This window comes from Poecilia mexicana, unplaced genomic scaffold (genome assembly GCF_051168715.1).
Source record: "Poecilia mexicana isolate PSO_F unplaced genomic scaffold, ASM5116871v1 scaffold_9, whole genome shotgun sequence".
NCBI classification, from domain to species: domain Eukaryota; kingdom Metazoa; phylum Chordata; class Actinopteri; order Cyprinodontiformes; family Poeciliidae; genus Poecilia; species Poecilia mexicana.
This window is the reverse complement of record NW_028263378.1, coordinates 30,712,194-30,729,354: the sequence shown is the minus strand read 5'-3', so window position 1 is coordinate 30,729,354 and position 17,161 is coordinate 30,712,194. Positions and strand designations below refer to the sequence as shown.

Below are 17,161 nucleotides of genomic sequence, written 5' to 3'. Positions count from 1 at the left end.
AGAATTGGGAACCCGACAGGCTGAGACTAACCGCCAACTTTCTGAAATTTCAAACTTTTTGCAGAACCCTGTTTCACAGGAACCGAGTCCTCCACCTCTGCCAGCCGCTCCCATTCCGCCAGCCCGGCCCACATTTTCCGAGATACATCCACCTACACCAGAGAAATTTTCAGGTGAGGTTCACAAGTGTCGTGGTTTCCTGCTCCAATGCTCAATAATTTTCAACCATTCCCCGCAAAGTTTTCCGCATGATAATGCTAAGATAGCCTATGTCCTCTCACTGCTTTCCGGTAGAGCCCTGGAGTGGGCCGAGGCAAGGTTTCCTTCCCCCACTGATTTTGGCTGTTCCTTTCCTGAGTTTCTGACTGAATTAAAACAGGTTTTTTGTCAATCAATTGACAAGACGTCAGTTTCGCGTGAGTTATGGAACCTAAAGCAAGGGTCAAGAAGTGTCTCTGAGTTTGCTATTGACTTTAGGATTAAAGCGGCAGCAACAAACTGGAATGCAGCTGCCTTAAAGAGTGCATATTTTCATGCTTTGAGTGAGCAAGTCAAGGATGAATTATCAACTCTAGATGAGCCAGAGTCATTGGAGGAGTTTATTAACCTCACAATAAAATTGGACAACAGAATTCGAGCCAGAACCCGAGAAAGACTTCGAAGGAACTACTCAGTGAAGACCTTTACCTCTGCGACACCTTCCGCCCCACAAGTTGAGCCTGGACCCTCAGCCCCAGCAGATCCGGAGCCTATGCAGGTGGGACACACACGATTGACACCCGAAGAAAGGCGTAAAAGAATGACCTCACGTCTCTGTTTGTATTGTGGCGATCCCACCCATTTCATTGCAAAATGCCCCCTCCGGTTAAACCCGCAGGTCCGACAGTAAGGGTGAGGAGTCTGCCGGACCAACATCAAGAAAAGAAATCTCGCCTACTCATTCCAGCTACATTGTTTTATAATAACCAATCTCTCCCTTTGTCTGTGTTCATAGACTCAGGATGTGAGCAGAATCTTATCGATTCTGACCTTGTTAAGCAGATGGGGATTGAAGTTGACCCACTGGCCGTTCCCCTCAGGGTTTCAGCTCTCAACGGAGAGGCTCTGCCCAGAATCACTCACAGAACCAAACCAGTCCGTTTAATCATCTCTGGTAATCACACTGAACACATCTCATTTTATGTTTTCCCAGCAGCAAGCTCCTCAGTAGTCCTCGGGTTCAACTGGTTAACCCAACACAACCCACACATTAACTGGTCAGAATCCCACATTGAGGCTTGGGCAAGTCACTGCCATTCAGCCTGCCTCCATGCTGCCGTTCCCCCCAGTCCTGTGGCATCAGAGCCTCAAGTGATGGACTCCCCAGACCTCTCCGCAGTCCCTGATGACTACCGTGATTTAGCTCCCGTCTTTAGCAAAAGTAAAGCACTCACACTACCTCCGCATCGTCCTTATGACTGCGCCATAGATTTGTTGCCTGGGGCCCCACTTCCTAACAGTCGACTTTATAACATCTCCAAGCCTGAACGTGAGGCAATGGAAAGATATGTCAACGACTCTGTAGCAGCAGGAATCATTCGGACATCTTCCTCACCACTAGCTGCAGGTTTCTTTTTTGTAGGCAAGAAAGATGGTTCGCTTAGGCCATGCATTGACTACAGAGGCCTAAACCAGATAACCATTAAAAACAAGTATCCCCTTCCCCTGTTGTCTTCAGCTTTTGAACCCGTTCAGGGCGCCGTCATTTTTTCCAAGTTAGATCTCCGAAATGCTTACCACCTGCTACGTATACGTGAAGGCGACGAATGGAAGACGGCCTTCAAAACACCCATAGGCCACTATGAATATTTAGTGATGCCATTTGGCTTGTCAAACGCGCCAGCCTTTTTCCAGGCTTTAGTCAATGATGTTCTGAGAGATTTCATTAATGATTTTGTCTTCGTCTATCTTGATGACATTCTAATTTATTCCAAGTCCCTAGAAGAACATAAGAAACATGTTCGCCTAGTTCTTCAGCGTCTCCTAGAAAACAGGCTATTTGTAAAAGCAGAGAAGTGCGAGTTCCACCGTCCGTCAGTTACATTCCTGGGTTATGTGCTTGAGGGCGGACAGGTAAGGCCTTCAGAGGACAAGATCAAGGCTGTTATCGAGTGGCCCAGACCAGACACCCGCAAGCAACTTCAGCGCTTTCTTGGATTCGCTAATTTCTACCGTAGATTCATCCGCAACTACAGCCAGACGGCTGCGCCACTAACGGCACTCACCTCCACTAAGTCAGTCTTTACTTGGACTCCCCAAGCCGAGTCTGCCTTCATGCAGTTGAAGACGCTGTTCTCCAAAGCCCCTGTTTTGGTTCAGCCTGACCTCAAGAGACAGTTCATAGTAGAGGTTGATGCCTCAGACTCGGGAGTTGGAGCAGTGCTGTCTCAGGTGTCAGAAACGGATGGAAAAACTCACCCTTGTGCCTTCTTCTCACGCAGGTTGACCCCTCCAGAACGTAACTATGATGTCGGAGACAGAGAGTTGTTAGCCATCAAGTTAGCTCTTGAGGAATGGCGACACTGGTTAGAGGGGGCGGAGCACCCCGTCTTAGTTTGGACGGATCACAAGAATCTGTCATACCTTCAAGCTGCCAAGAGATCCAACCCCCGACAGTCCAGATGGTCATTGTTCTTTTCCCGCTTTAATCTGTCCATTTCTTACCGACCAGGCTCAAAGAACATCAAGCCTGATGCGCTGTCCAGGTTACACACCCCCGACGACGCTGAGGACGGTCCGGCTCCCCTCCTCCCTCCCAGTTGCACGGTTGGAGGGGTTACTTGGGAGATCGAAGACCTGATCCGTCAGTCACAACAGTCTGAACCTCCCCCCGAGTCATGCCCACCAGGTAAATTGTTTGTTCCTGCAGCAATTAAGCCCCGGTTTCTCCAGTGGATCCATGCATCCAAATTCTCAGCCCATCCAGGTGTCAGTCGTACTATTGCACTCGTAAATCGAAGGTTTTGGTGGCCATCTATACACAAAGATGTCAAAGAGTTTGTACTTGCCTGTCCTGTTTGCTCCCGTAATAAGTCTTCTCATCAGCCCCCGGCAGGACTCCTCCAACCACTGCCTACACCCCAGCGCCCATGGTCCCATATTGCCATGGATTTTGTCACAGGCCTACCCAATTCCAAGGGTATGACTACTATTCTTACTGTAATAGACCGTTTTTCGAAAGCCTGCCATCTAGTTCCTCTCCGCAAGTTACCCACTTCTTCTCAGACCGCCCATCTCCTCATCAAACATGTCTTTCGCCTTCATGGCATTCCCCAGGAGATCCTGTCTGATCGAGGTCCTCAGTTTATCTCTCAAGTTTGGAGAGAGTTTTGTGCAGCTTTAGAAGCCAAGGTAACCCTCACATCAGGCCATCACCCCCAAACTAACGGACAAACTGAACGTATGAACCAGGAGCTGGAAGCAACTCTCAGATGTTTCACTTCTTCCAATCCTGTTGACTGGGTCCAATTTTTGCCTTGGGTTGAATACGCCCATAACTCTCACGTGTCTGCTGCGACAGGTTTTTCCCCTTTTGAAGTCTCTCTAGGATATCAACCACCACTCCTCCCCTCTGATGAGAAGGACATTTCGGTGACCTCTGTGCAACACCAGATCCGTCGCTCCCAGAAGATTTGGAGAGAAACCATCGCAGCCCTCCATAACACAGCGGCCCAAAACAAACGCATAGCTGATCGTAGGCGCTCTGCTGCACCGGCATATACTGTTGGGCAAAAGGTATGGCTCTCCACCCGTGATATCCCTCTCAAGGCCATGGCTAAGAAATTGGCACCTAAGTTCATTGGACCTTTTGAAATCCTGTCCATAATCAATCCAGCAGCAGTGCGTCTCCGTCTTCCCTCATCTCTTCGTATACACTCAACCTTCCATGTTTCACAGCTTAAACCTGTCCTGACCTGTGAGTTGTGCCCTCCGACCGAACCCCCTCCTCCCACCCGGATTATTGATGGTCATCCAGCCTACTCCGTCCGTCGGATCGTGGCCTCCCGTCGGCGAGGTCGGGGCTACCAGTACCTCGTCGACTGGGAGGGCTACGGTCCGGAGGAGCGTTCCTGGGTCCCCCGCTCCTTTGTTTTGGATTCCACTCTGATAAGAGATTTTGTTTCGTCCCGGGCTTCCTCTTCGCGGTTGCCGGGTGGCAACCGTTGAGGGGGGAGTACTGTTGGGATCAGTGTTTTGTTTTGTTTTTTTTTGTAATCTTGGGGTTGGGTTTTGTGTTGTTGCCTGCTGTTTCCTCACCATCCACCAGAGGTCCTCGATGGGCTGAGCCCCTGGAACATGCGGTGGCAGACCCTGTTGACGCACCTGTGGCTAATTTGAAGAGGGCTGAAGTGGAGTATTTATGCTGCGGCTGGCAAACACTCCGGTGCCTGAGTGTTAACCTAGAATGGTTTTCTGCCGTCTCCCAGCGTGTAGCCTGTGGATACAAGTCTCCGAGTGATCTCCGCTCCGGTCAGCCTCCCGAGGAACCGTTACCCCCTCTGACGCCTCAGGTAGTACCTGTTGGAAGCCAGTACCCTCGACCCTGGATGAATCGAGCTCTCCGTTTGCCAGCCGTCCGCTACAGCCGCTCTTACCTGTCCGTCCTCCAACGTGCACCGCTCGCCGGATTAGCGAGCTCTGGACCTCAGTCTTCCGTCGCAACCTCAGGCAACAATCAGGCAACAATCAAACCCATTTCACCCCTTATCCAAGTAAGATTCACCGACTATCTCTGCATGATCCTTCTGCCACCGACTGCTATTCACATCTGTCCTCTCATTTAACAGTTGATGACCTTGCAGTTCCAACCCCGTATCCAGATCTCCCCACCACTTCTCTTTATTTAATAAACTTTATTATTGTGATTCGCTCTACTGGTTGTGTTCTTGCATGTGGGTGCGTTCACTAGGACCCATTATGACACTTCCGTCTCCACATTTTGTTTTGTTGAACATGAAACATACAATTTTCTGTCTGGACTTTATGTAATAGAACAATGCAAAATTGTGATTAAAACCCCTAAACTGTCATCCCCAGAACAATTAGATGTAAGTGAGTGGGTCCATGAGGACACCACTGTCCACATGACAGCTAAGGGTTTTAAACTGTGGTGTGGAAGTGAAGCATCGTTTTGGTCTGTCTCCTAAAAGCCAAAGGATACTAGTAGATGTCACATAGCAAAGTGGTTACTTTATTGAAAACTGCATACTGTTTACAATTTGGTTTATATAGCCCCCTTTATTTAGACACCACTTGTTGTACCAAAAGCAGACATGTGACCTGTGCTCTGACTGGTTTGGCTGCATTCAGCTCATTTAACCTAAATGATCTGCAGCTCAGTGAATTCAGCAGCATTAGCAGCTTAACCTACGCAGCCTTACCGTATCCTGATTTCTTTATGTCAGTGGCGTTGTATTGAAGTTGCGTTACAGATTATGAAGTTGACAAAACGTTTTGTATTTTAGTTTGTGCTGCAGCTCTGCTCACATAGTGTTACTGTAACGCACTGCCAGATTGTCATGACGGTGTGAATCTTAGTTGAGCTTCGTTTTCCTGTCAAACACGGCAACTTTATCTGGCAGCCATTTTGGTTTCTGCTGACTGGGGTTTGACCCAAAGCCCTGCTTTACGACTGGAAAACAAAACTAACTATTGGAGCTGGGAAAATAATAACTGATGCCAGTGTTACCTGTTCTGTGTTGTTATAAAATGTTAACGTCAACACTTGTAAAAACTCAACTTAAATCGGTTGTGATTCATTTTTAAGTGACCTCCTAACATTGTTTTGCTATGATGACTGAAATGAAGCTGTTGCCTTATGTAAAATTAAACTCTGTAACTGTAAATAAGTTCTCATTGGATGATTTTTTTTATTTCTGTTTTAACTGTGAAGACTCAACAAGGTGATGCTTGGACCTCATTTCAGTCGGTCAGTCGGTCTAGACGGATAAAAAACCTTCTGTAGAGGAATTGATGAGATCTAAGGACTGTTATTACATGAACAAAAAGAGGGCACAGCAGATCTGCTGGTCATTCACTGCATTTACTGACAAAGATGTTTCAATTTAGTCTTTTACTGCAGCAACATAATCTCACACTGGAAACCTTAGAAAAAAGCCTTTCATTAGATTTCATTTTATTTAGCAGAAAAGAAATCTTCTGTTAATTTGTTTTTGTAATCAAATTATTGCAAGACAAAATGATTGCTGCCCCTAATAATTCCTTCAAATTAAATACATTTTTGTTTCAATATACAATAGACTTCCTGTTTCCTGTTGGGTAGACCTGAGTGAGAAAGGCCTATTTGTTTTGCACACTGGCCACTAGGTGGAACGACAACCCATTTATCCTTTCGCTGCACACAGTGGACACAATAGACAGAGAAGTAAAAATTGCAGTAAAGAGTGACATCTTGATGTCATCAAGTCTGACAACCACTTTCAAACCGGATGCCTGTTGAGAGAAGCCAGAAAAAGATTTCTCTGTCCTGCCATCACAAACATAAACATGTATGTGATGCTGTGTGCCTGTTTTGCTCTTAAAGGCCCTGGGGACCTTCAGACGCCATGGCAACATGACCTCAATGACACCGCATGAAAAACTGAAAATGGGTCATCAGTGGATATTTCAACAGCATCATGATGTATAAATATTCCCAAATAAATATAAAAATGGGCGACCATGCACAATTCAACCAACTCCCATCCTAAACCTGTGGTCTGAGCTGAGGCGACGAGAGCCATGCATGGACTAGGCCACTCTCTCTGAATGCTCCATCCTGGTGATGCGAAGACAAAGATCTGTTCTATAAGTGTGGTATTTGCAAACTATTAACAGCATAGGGTACCAGCAGTTCTGTTATTTAAGTTCCATAAATAACCATAAACAATCTGGTATTTAAGTTCTTAATTTAAAGGTTGAATTTCTCGTAAGTTTTCTTAGTGACATTTAGTGAATTTATTTTGAGGCTGGTGAATATCTTTAGAAGGGCTTCCAGTAACTGTGGCCGGCTCTGTTGCATCATCAGACCCGCATCACTGTTTCAAAGTGGTTCTGAAAGCACTCTGTTACCTTTAAAGGAAGGTTCTGCTGTTTCCTACTCAACGGGTCAGATCTGCTTTACAGACTTCATGTTTTCTTCCACTTGTTTGCTGTTTCCTCTGCATGAGCTGTGAACATCTGACTTGTTTTTTTTTTAATCCTTTTTTTTATTTATTAGTCGGTGAGTCTCTTCAACTCCTCCAGAGTTACCATGGACATAGACATTTTGTGATTCAGTCTGGCCTTCAGTTGAAATTAAAACGGTCAAAACAACCTTAAAAAGTTTTTTACATGCAGTTTGTTTTGTCAAAGTGACTCAAACAGTGATTAGTTGAAGTTTTAGTGCGTGCTTATTTGTGCATAGAAACTGGACTAGATTTGCTCGATGTAGCATTTTAAAAGAAGGACATTATTTCCTGTATGCAAATGACCGCAGCATAAGATCAGTGAAAGCTCTAGTTTAGACCAACCCTATTCTGCTTAGTGACAGGAGCTGGTCTGCTGCAGATGGACAGTCCAGCTGCTCTGTTCCAAGCAGTTGATTTCAGCCGGGTCACCACCGGTCTCTCCTGTCCTGGCTCTGTGATGTGATCATTTAAGAAACATACACTGATGATATTATGACTTCTAACTTTAAAGTGTTTTGGTTCCCCTTTTGCATCTAAATCAGCCCTCACACTTAAAATCATGGCCTCCACCGCACCAGGGGAGGTGTGTGTTTGTGTGTGTTATCTGGCACCAAGATGCAACCAGAAGCTAACAAGCAATGAGGTGGTTCCTGTTTGTCCAGTTCATTCCACAGATGCTAGATTAGACTGAGATCTGTGGAATTCAGAGGCCAGGGTGTGCTGGTTGTCCTCCTCAAACTATTCTTGAATCCTTCTAGCTGAGCAGAAGGAGCGTTATTCTGCTGGGAGATGACAGAATGCAGTTTTCACCGCAGCTGCTCTGGAAAAATGTGCAGTAAAATACAACGTGCTGTGCGTTCTGAAATCGGTGAAATAACAAATGAGGTACTGGGAGCTTCAGTAGCTCATCTGTTAAATGTTTTGTGCTAAATTCGAAAATACTAAAGGGAACACCTCCTAAAAAAACCCAACCCATCTAGATAAACTCCACCCCCACCCCTCACCGCCACCTCCCCTACGCCAACCCCTATTCCAGAGAGCTGTTCCTCAATCCTGGCTGCTTGCAGCATATGTTGAGAATTTGGAGGTAAAACTGAATTTAAGCCCAAAGCAAAGAAAATGTTCAAGTATGTTTCATTTAAATAACCTGAAGTATAATTACAAAAGACAGAGGAGGCCCCATGGCTTCACCTTGGGCCCTAACATCCCTAGATCCACCTCTGCACATGAGTTCAAATCATAGTTTCTCCATTCAGTCTTTTCTAGTTTGGAGTCATTTTAGGAGATTATTTTACATTTAGGCAACAGGAATTTTGGGAGTTTGCTCCAATTGTTATTTTGATGATTATCACACATGTGTGGGACTCCATCAGGGTGTTTCCTGCTGTATGAGCTGCTCTGACCCGATCTGACCTGATCTGACCTGTTCTGCCACAGCATCTTCCAGGTTAGCAGCAGCTGGGTCACACAGCTCAGGGTGTGGTTTGGGTTGCAGCTCGGTACCACACCTCATTCTGCTCACGCTCCACCAGCTGGGCTACACTTCAGCGCTCCACACCACAGAATGACCTGATGGCAGCTTTCTCCAGTGAAAGTTCTTTATTCTGTTCAGTTAACAGGATGCAGGAGTGGAGAAGCTGCTTCTCCTTCCAGATAAGAGAATGGAATCACCACATGTTTGTTCTTTAGTGTCATGGACAGTAGAAGTTGATTCTCACACTTTAATCCTGAAGGTGTGTGTGCGCGTGTCTGTGTGTGTCTGTGTGTGTGTGAGAGAGGATCAAACTTGTGGTTCCAACTCGACTTTTTTCCAGTCTACAAATTGTGTTCTCTGCATTGACAAGAATTTAAATATCGTATATTTATCTCTAGTTTTGTCTTGTTTTTTCAACATTGTGGGTTTTTTCTTCTCTTTTGATTTGTGCATGAAAAAGTTAGAAATGACCAAAAACAAATTAATTGTTTTTTAAAATTTCATTCAAACATTTATTAGGATGCGGAGTCTGGGCTGTGTTTATGCTCTATAGATATGGATTATTATTTCTTACACACTGCCAGTTGTGTTCTTCCTGGATGTCTGAGTGCAGCCACCCCTCCCTGTGGTCACAGCTGTCAGCTTTCTCTTCTATCAAGTAGATAGAAATTACTCCATTTATCAGTAATGGAGTCTCTGCAAAGAAAACTGTAAGACTTTCTGGGTAAATTTGACCTCAGACGTCCTTTATGAGCAATTCTTTCATTCTCTAGAAAACTAAAAGCAGAAATATTAGAACAGGAATTACGTCTTTCCACATAGATGCTGATCCACAGTTTAACTAATTCATCACTCAACTGCTGCATTTTTTTTATTATTTGATCAGTAAGTTACCTGATTGAGAACCAAGATATCATTTTTACAAAAGAGACAAACCAAAAAATAAAAAATACAAACACAACAACAAAACAAGAAACTAAGAAATCTGACTCAATAAAATAAGCTATTATGAACTAGATCAAGTTTCAGAAGGAGATCTGCTTCAGATCATGACATAACTTCATCACTGCTCTTTTTCTCAAACTGTGTACGTTGTCAGAATCTATATTTGAATACTTTGAAGGTAAGCGGAGACCACCAGAGGTAGAGCTTAGAGCTGAAAATAGACCTGTTCAGACATTATGGCGTTATTATTAGAGCTATTATATGTGACCAAACACATCAGTAACAGCCATACACTGTGACGAAACTGGAAAAGAAACATTAGTCTTTGTCAGGTTCATTCAAGTGTTCAATTTGAGAAATCCCCGTCAGAGGAGCAGGACCCGAGTGAAGCAGCTCACATCAGCAGTCAGGTTAGGGAGGATGTGTGACCCGTCCATCTGTTACAGAACAAAACTACAAACAATGAAGAAGAAATTAACCTGGGCCAACAAATGAAAAACATGAACCTTTAATCAGCTTGGAGACGGAGGTGTGATACTGTGGGATGTTTCCTGTTTCAAGCATTTAACATTCTTATTCTCTAAACAGTTGGATCTTTGGTCTCCATGTTTTCCTTCTGGTTGAGTTTTCCCGACGTAGAGTGATGACGTGCTGAGTGCAGGCCACCATCAGCAGCTTGACCAACATATTCAGTAATAACTCTCTGTGGTTCCTGTGAACATGACGGGTGTTGTGTTGACCAGAACAGGGAGTCTAAACACGGCCTGCAGCACTTCCTGTTCAGACAATTTAAAACCTTCCATCAGCTCTTAGATACACATGCAGCTTCTGTGTGACACATTTCTAGATGACTAATTCTAGTTGAAAACCCCTGATGTGAAAAACATGTGGACCAATGATGAGTTACTGCTCATCTGACTCCGAGTCAGTTTGTGACTCTGTAGCACGGCTTCCTCTGCCTTACTGCTTCATTAAAGTTAATCTGCATGAATGGATTAATAAAATCAATCAATGTCTTTTTATATATACTGCTCTGAACTTCTTGGTTTTACTTTGCTCTCAGGCTTTAACTGCAGTCAGGCTTTTTGGTCCTGATCTTATTCTAACCCCAGAATAATTTTTTTTCTGGTCGTTATCTTCATGGTAGGTGAAGCTCTGTCCACAGAGTCGGGCTTTTTGTTTATCTTACAGAGAGGTTAAGCTCCGCCCCCTGGGTCAGCTAGTCTGTATCCTGAAAACTTTTCCTCCAGGATTGTCCTGGACTTAGCCATGAACTCAGCTTCAACGCCCCAAGCCTAAACATCACATATTGTGGTTCAAACTGTGGCAAACTGGATAGTTTATATTTCTCCATGGAGGTCAGACTCAAGGTCAGCAGGTTCTCCCACCTGAGCTGTGTATCTCTGAAGCTCCTCCAGTGTTACCTAGGACATGCTGGTAGATTTACACTTTCCATTTTGGGAGGATGGATGAACAGATGTGGAAAGGTTTTAGCTCCTAACCTGCCCTAATGTTGTTCTCACCATCCTTCCACTTTACAGTTAGTTATCTGCTGCTTTTTATTAGTCTGTCACACTCAATCCTCAAATCCTCATCACTCAAAATATGACACATGTCAAGGCCTGAGGGGTGTGAATACTTTTTCTTCAAGATGTGTTCATCGGATGAGGTCAAAGTCTAAATATATAAAAGCAGACATGCACCCTTTGCTGGGTGGTTTTTCCATGTAGCAGAAAGAGGAAGTGAGACGGGGCGCTGAAAGCCCCGTGAGCCTTTCAGCTCAGTCCTTCCTCAGCACAATGAGAAGGGGAAGTGTTCACAGCAGCACAGTTCACTTGACTTCAGCCTGAAAACAAACGGAGCCCAACGGATCCAAATTCTACCAAACAGGTAGGACTGATGCTTCTCCTCCTGATTGTTTATGGTCGTTTTGAAGATTCCTGACCAAAGTCAAGATTCACTGTTGATCGTTTTGTCTTTATAAAGAAACATGTAAGAGTTGTGAATGTGTAAACAATTATGAAAACTTGAAAAAGCGAAAAAGACAAGTTAAACTGAAATGTTAAAAATGGCAATGGGAATTCTTTAGCTTTAAATATCAAAAAAGAATTATGATTTTAAAAGAAAATGGGTTTAACAATACCTACTTTGTCAGATCATTAGAGGTGAGATACATTTTATGCTGAAGATGAGTGTTCAGAACGTTTTGAGTTCTGGGGGCATTTTGTGATAAAATCTTATTTATTCCAATGAAATTAAAAACACATGAAACTATTTTGGGTCGATGGAGTTTGGGCAGAAGGCGATGAAGTTGTTCCTGTAAACGGAGGCAGAACACAGGAAGTGAGATGCGTCACTCACACCTCCCTGCTGTTTGGCACAAACAGAACAGAATGTGTCAGAAATGAGAGAGAAACGAATAAATAAATAATGAGGTCAGACGAATTCTGGACTTTTCTTTCTACATCAGGAGGAAATATTCATGTGTGTGTGTGTGTGTGTGTGTGTGTGTGTGTGTGTGTGTGTGTGTGTGTGTGTGTTTCCTGTTACAGGTTCCATTAGCAGAGTGTCACCATGGCTCAAGGCTGCCTCAAGTGTTTAAAGTACACCATGTGTGTCGCCAACTTCCTCTGTTTTGTACGTATGTCTCAATCACATCATCAGTCTGGATCATGTTGTCAAGCTGATCTCATGTTCGCATCTCAGCAAACAATCAAGTTTGAATGTTTTGATTCACTTCAGCTGAAATCACAGAGATTCTATTCAGCAGCGTTTTATACTTAGAAACATGATCAGCTGCATATAGTAATAATCTGTCTGTGTGTGTGTGTGTGTGTGTGTGTGTTCTCCCTGCTGTTAGGTGTGTGGAGTGGCGGTTCTGGGCTTCGGTGTGTACCTGATGGTGCAACTTAACTTCGCCGCTCTCACCCCGTCTCTGGCCAACCTCAACATTCCCAGCATGCTGCTGATCAGCGGCATTGTCATCACCTGTGTGTCTTTCCTGGGGTTCCTGGGGGCCCTGAAGGAGAACCGCTGCCTCCTCATGACGGTAGCACACACACACTTGCACACACATACAAACACATACATACTGTGTCTTTTTATCAGCACAAGGACGTTCATTGACTTCCATTCATTTTTCATTCCCTTCTGTAGCCCAACCCTGACCTTTACCCTAAACTTAACCATAACCAATACCATGCTTAACCTAAACTTAACCTAAGCTTAACCTGAACTGAACTCAATTCACATCCTAAACCAGGGGTGTCCAAACTTTCTGTCTTGTGAGCCAAAATTTTCAAATCAAAATGACTAGATGGGCAGAAAAATGTCGTATTCTTAGTAAAACTTATATGGTGATGCTATTATTCTTTTAACCAACCTGATAATGTAACAAATTAGTTAAACAAATTAAGTAATCAGATTTGTTTTATTTTTATTGATGCATGAACTATTGTAGAGTCAAAACTTTTTTCAGATTTCTCTTATTAAAAGAAACATTCGTCAAGTATTTATTGAAAAAACAAAACAAAAATTGTAGTTTGGATAAATAAAAGCAGGATTTATGCCAGTCTGTATGGAATTGGATCAATTTTGTTCTTGCAAAAGAAAGCTAAAAAGTGGTTATGTAAAGATTAATACTTTGTATTTGAATAAGATTCCCATTTGTCTCTGATCTTTTTGCCCCAAGTAAAAATAAAAAGTTTGCATTTGCATCAACCACCTGTGCTGGAGATTAAATTTGTATTATTCTTGAATTCTAGTCAGGGGCCTCCACAAACAGTCCAAGGGCCACAAATGGCCCATGGGCCACACTTTGGACACCCTGTCCTAAACCTAACTCCTAACCCAAAAACAGCACTTCCTCTTCTGGGGTCAGAGTTTTGGGTTCCATTAGGAGCCATCGGTCCTCACGACGGTGTATTTGTTGGAGAAATGGACCTTATGCTATATCAAAAACAAACCTACTCTCACACTCACACACACACACACACACACACACACTTTAATGGCAGCAGTTAAAGGAATATTTCAGACTTTTGGAAGTGGGGTTCTGTGGAGTGTTTGTTAGCAGCTTGTTTAGTGCCTTGATCTTGTATAAGTACAGATGAATTGCTTCACCGATGGAAACAGGAAGCGATCCACTCAGAGCCTGAGCTGCTGTCTGTGGAAACGTTTCCTGGTGTGGAGCTAAAAAGACGGATTTCAGCATTAAAGCTGTTACTGGTTATTCTATCAGCGATAATGCTGTTTGAAGTGACATAAAAGTCACTACAAACTTCTAGAAATAGAATGACCAGATTTCAAGGGGATTGAAAGTTACATTACAAAAACAAACGCACAGAAATTGGCTATGAGAAAAAGAAAAAAGTAGTGATAATAGTGGTAATAAAAATTTACCACATTACAATGAACAACCCAGTCCTCACTGTCATTTAAGAACTGTTCAGAGTGTGAAACAACATGCTGCCGTATGATACCAGAATGACCAGCATAACTAGAAACCAATAAATAGAATGATTCTCTCCTTCTAGATAAATGTGAGCAGATGTCAAATATTTTAAATCAGACAATATAAGACAAATCACCTCTAAATGAGCTTAAGCAAACATGTCTGAGTCCACAGAACTCCATCCCATAGTTCCTATTCTAAGTTTCTGCCAGACTCTTTGCTCTAGTTTTACTACAGTAAATGCAGGGAAAAGGAGAGGAGAGAAGCCTGGTTCCTGGAAGAAGTCCCTGCAGTCAGCGCATGTGGTTCACACCAAGATCTGTTGAAGAAACCGTTCGAGCAGGGCTGATGATTTACATAGATCGCTGTGGTTATTCAGTCAGCAGGCTGAGCTGGTCCAAAACACGAATCTTCCTGTGTGAAGCAGAGCGTGTCCACAAGAAGACAGAGCACTGCAACTGACCGCAGGGCTCACATTTACTCATGTCAGGATCACAACTTCACTGTATTTTATTGATGGTGCAAAGAGGTGCATCATTTATGAAGGAAAATGATATATATTGTTTAAATTACTATAAAAATATGCAGAGGTGGGTAGAGTATCCAAAAAATGTAGTCATGTAAAAGCAGTCTGGTGAACCTCAGGTTAAAACAAGCTTGTTCTTCGTTCAGCCAGGATACAGAAATTTTACTCAAATAACAGAAGCAATACCTCGCAATAAAATTACTCAGGTAAAAGTCAAAATGTACAGTGTAGTAAAAATTTTCTTCAAAGTACTTTTTTTCCCCCAAAAGTTACTCAAGTAAAAGTAACTAAAGTAACGCGTCTCCACGAATCTTCTGATTACGGAAGAGTAGAAAGAAAAACCACAAGAAGTCTGTTTTAACAGTTTGTCACAGGAAACATCAAAAGGTGAAACCAACATTACACATCACCCTGAGCACACTATATCCATGACGAAACATGATGGTGGCAGCATCATGCTGTTTTCAGTAAAAGTTCAAAGTTTTGCAGCTTCACGATGCTAAGTGATGTTGGTGTCATTTCACACAGTTCCTGTTGCGTGCGGTGATGCAGAATGTCTTTGTTTCAGGTCTCCAGGTCGTGTTGCTCTGACACTGTTCAACTTTTAAGTGAGTAAAAGTGCAATGATTTGTGTTGACAGTTTTTCCTGGTGATCTTCGTTCTGATGCTGGTGGAGCTCACAGCAGCATGCCTGATGCTCATTTATGAGGCCGAGGTGGGACTCCAGCTCCACACACATGCTTGGTTCATAACCAGATCACACTGAAGACTAAATGCTTCTCTAACATCTCCGTTTAGATTGGCAAACTAGTGACAGAGGATCTCGAAAGAGGTTTGAAAAATGCAACTGGTACGGATAATATGAGTGACTGGAACACAGTTCAGTTGACGGTGAGTGGAACCAAGATGCATCTCATTCTGCAGGGATCCAGACATTTACCAAAATTCTGTTTGCATTTCCTCTTCATTTCTAAAACAGTTTAAGTGCTGTGGAGTCCATAATGCAAGTGACTGGGGCGATCACATCCCTAATTCCTGCTGCGAGGAAAACAAATGTACCTCGGGAAAACCGGATTACGAAAAGGTAGGGGCCTTTTAGACTGACACTATTGATAATCTATTCTTGAAATAACATGTTGCTTGATTCACTGTTTGCAGGGCTGTTTGATAAAACTGAAAGGATGGTTTGAAGAAAACTTCCTAACTACTGGGATCGCTGTCATTGTTCTATGCATCATTGAGGTAGGAAGAGCATGCAGCTGTTTATTCAAATATTACTGAACTTTGGCTTACAGCTAGGTGGCTCTCTTTAACTGTGCTGAACCTGATAGATATCGATGTTTGCAGCCTTTAGCAGTAAGAAAAAAGTTACAAACTTCAGTTTTCTATGTAATCCCAAGGATTGTTGGCAGCAGACTAGGAGTTTTGGATTATATCCTGAGACAAAACTTTAAAGATAATTCCTACTTTTCAGACTCAACTTCCTAGTTTTTGATCCTTTGTTTTCTAGACAATGAGATAGAGAACGTCCCTGTGTTTATATACCAATTGAAATATTTCTCCAAACTTGTGTTTTTCCATGCATTTCATAACTGGAAAACATTCAAATCCAGTTCCACTGAAATCAGTGTGAAAAGTATCAGGGTGTCAGAGACAGAGAGATGTGCCCTGGTTGGTTGAACTCTGCTGGTGTTTGACTCAACTCTCTGCCACCTGGCACTATAAAAGAAATCTGGTAATGCTTGAATAACAGGCCAAAAAAAAAAAAAAAAAAAAAAAAATATATATATATATATATATATATATATATATATATATATATATATATTTATATAATATGTGCACATATGTTGGGTTCATTTCCTCTTTTTAACTGGTTTTTTATGTTATATGAATATGCATATTCTTAAATAAAGAATATTAAAAACTGTTAAAATGTAGTCAGTTTTGCTTAAAGCCTGATCTGATCAGAGTCTCTCCTCCTACAGAGAACCAGTGTGTCTGTTTGCAGTCCTGTGGCTCCTCAGCCCAGACCTCTTTAGTTTGGATTTTTGATCATTTCCTTTCTGTTCATCCCTGGAACTCACCATGTCTGCCTCTGCAGGTCCTGGGAATGTGCTTCGCCATGACGCTCTTCTGCCACATCAGCAGGTCTGGACTGGGATACAAGTTATGAACAGCCTGTGGCCTGACATCCTTGTAAAGTTACAAGTCCTCCTTAAAAACCCTGAATTAAATTTCATTTTCTTGGACATTATATAAAAAAAACATTGTACAGATTTTATTATTCACTTCACATGTTGTCACCTCAGGTCAGACCGTGAAGTGAGCACTGCTGTATTTTACTTGAAGAATTTTCCTGCATGTCTTTATGCTAAACAGTTTCTGATGCAGCTCTTTGTCTCTTAATAAATAAAGTTTGGTTCACTCAGAGCTGACATCCATTTCAGCAGCCGTCTGTTTGTTGTCACGTGACTTCCTGTCTAAGCGCCCTGTGGCAAAGGCTTTAAAACCAAACTTCCTCTCCTGGCCATTTTCAGCAAGAAACAAACTGC

At 42.9% G+C, this 17,161-nt stretch overlaps 1 protein-coding gene and 1 long non-coding RNA gene across 2 annotated transcripts; both read left to right on the top strand.

Annotated features, from left to right (window-relative positions):
• Window positions 1–2,966: 2,966 nt before the first annotated feature.
• LOC148157758 (uncharacterized) lies at window positions 2,967–5,888 on the top strand. Its single transcript, XR_015764308.1, has 2 exons — window positions 2,967–4,751; window positions 4,827–5,888. It is a non-coding gene; the product is annotated as an uncharacterized LOC148157758 (long non-coding RNA).
• Window positions 5,889–11,363: 5,475 nt separating this feature from the next.
• LOC106930521 (leukocyte surface antigen CD53-like) lies at window positions 11,364–17,044 on the top strand. The gene is made up of 8 exons (XM_015008118.2): window positions 11,364–11,517; window positions 12,180–12,264; window positions 12,488–12,676; window positions 15,247–15,321; window positions 15,405–15,497; window positions 15,586–15,690; window positions 15,765–15,848; window positions 16,711–17,044. The coding sequence occupies exons 2-8, from the start codon at window positions 12,202–12,204 to the stop codon at window positions 16,780–16,782; spliced, it is 681 nt and encodes a 226-aa protein (XP_014863604.2). The 5' UTR covers window positions 11,364–11,517; window positions 12,180–12,201; the 3' UTR covers window positions 16,783–17,044.
• Window positions 17,045–17,161: the final 117 nt, after the last annotated feature.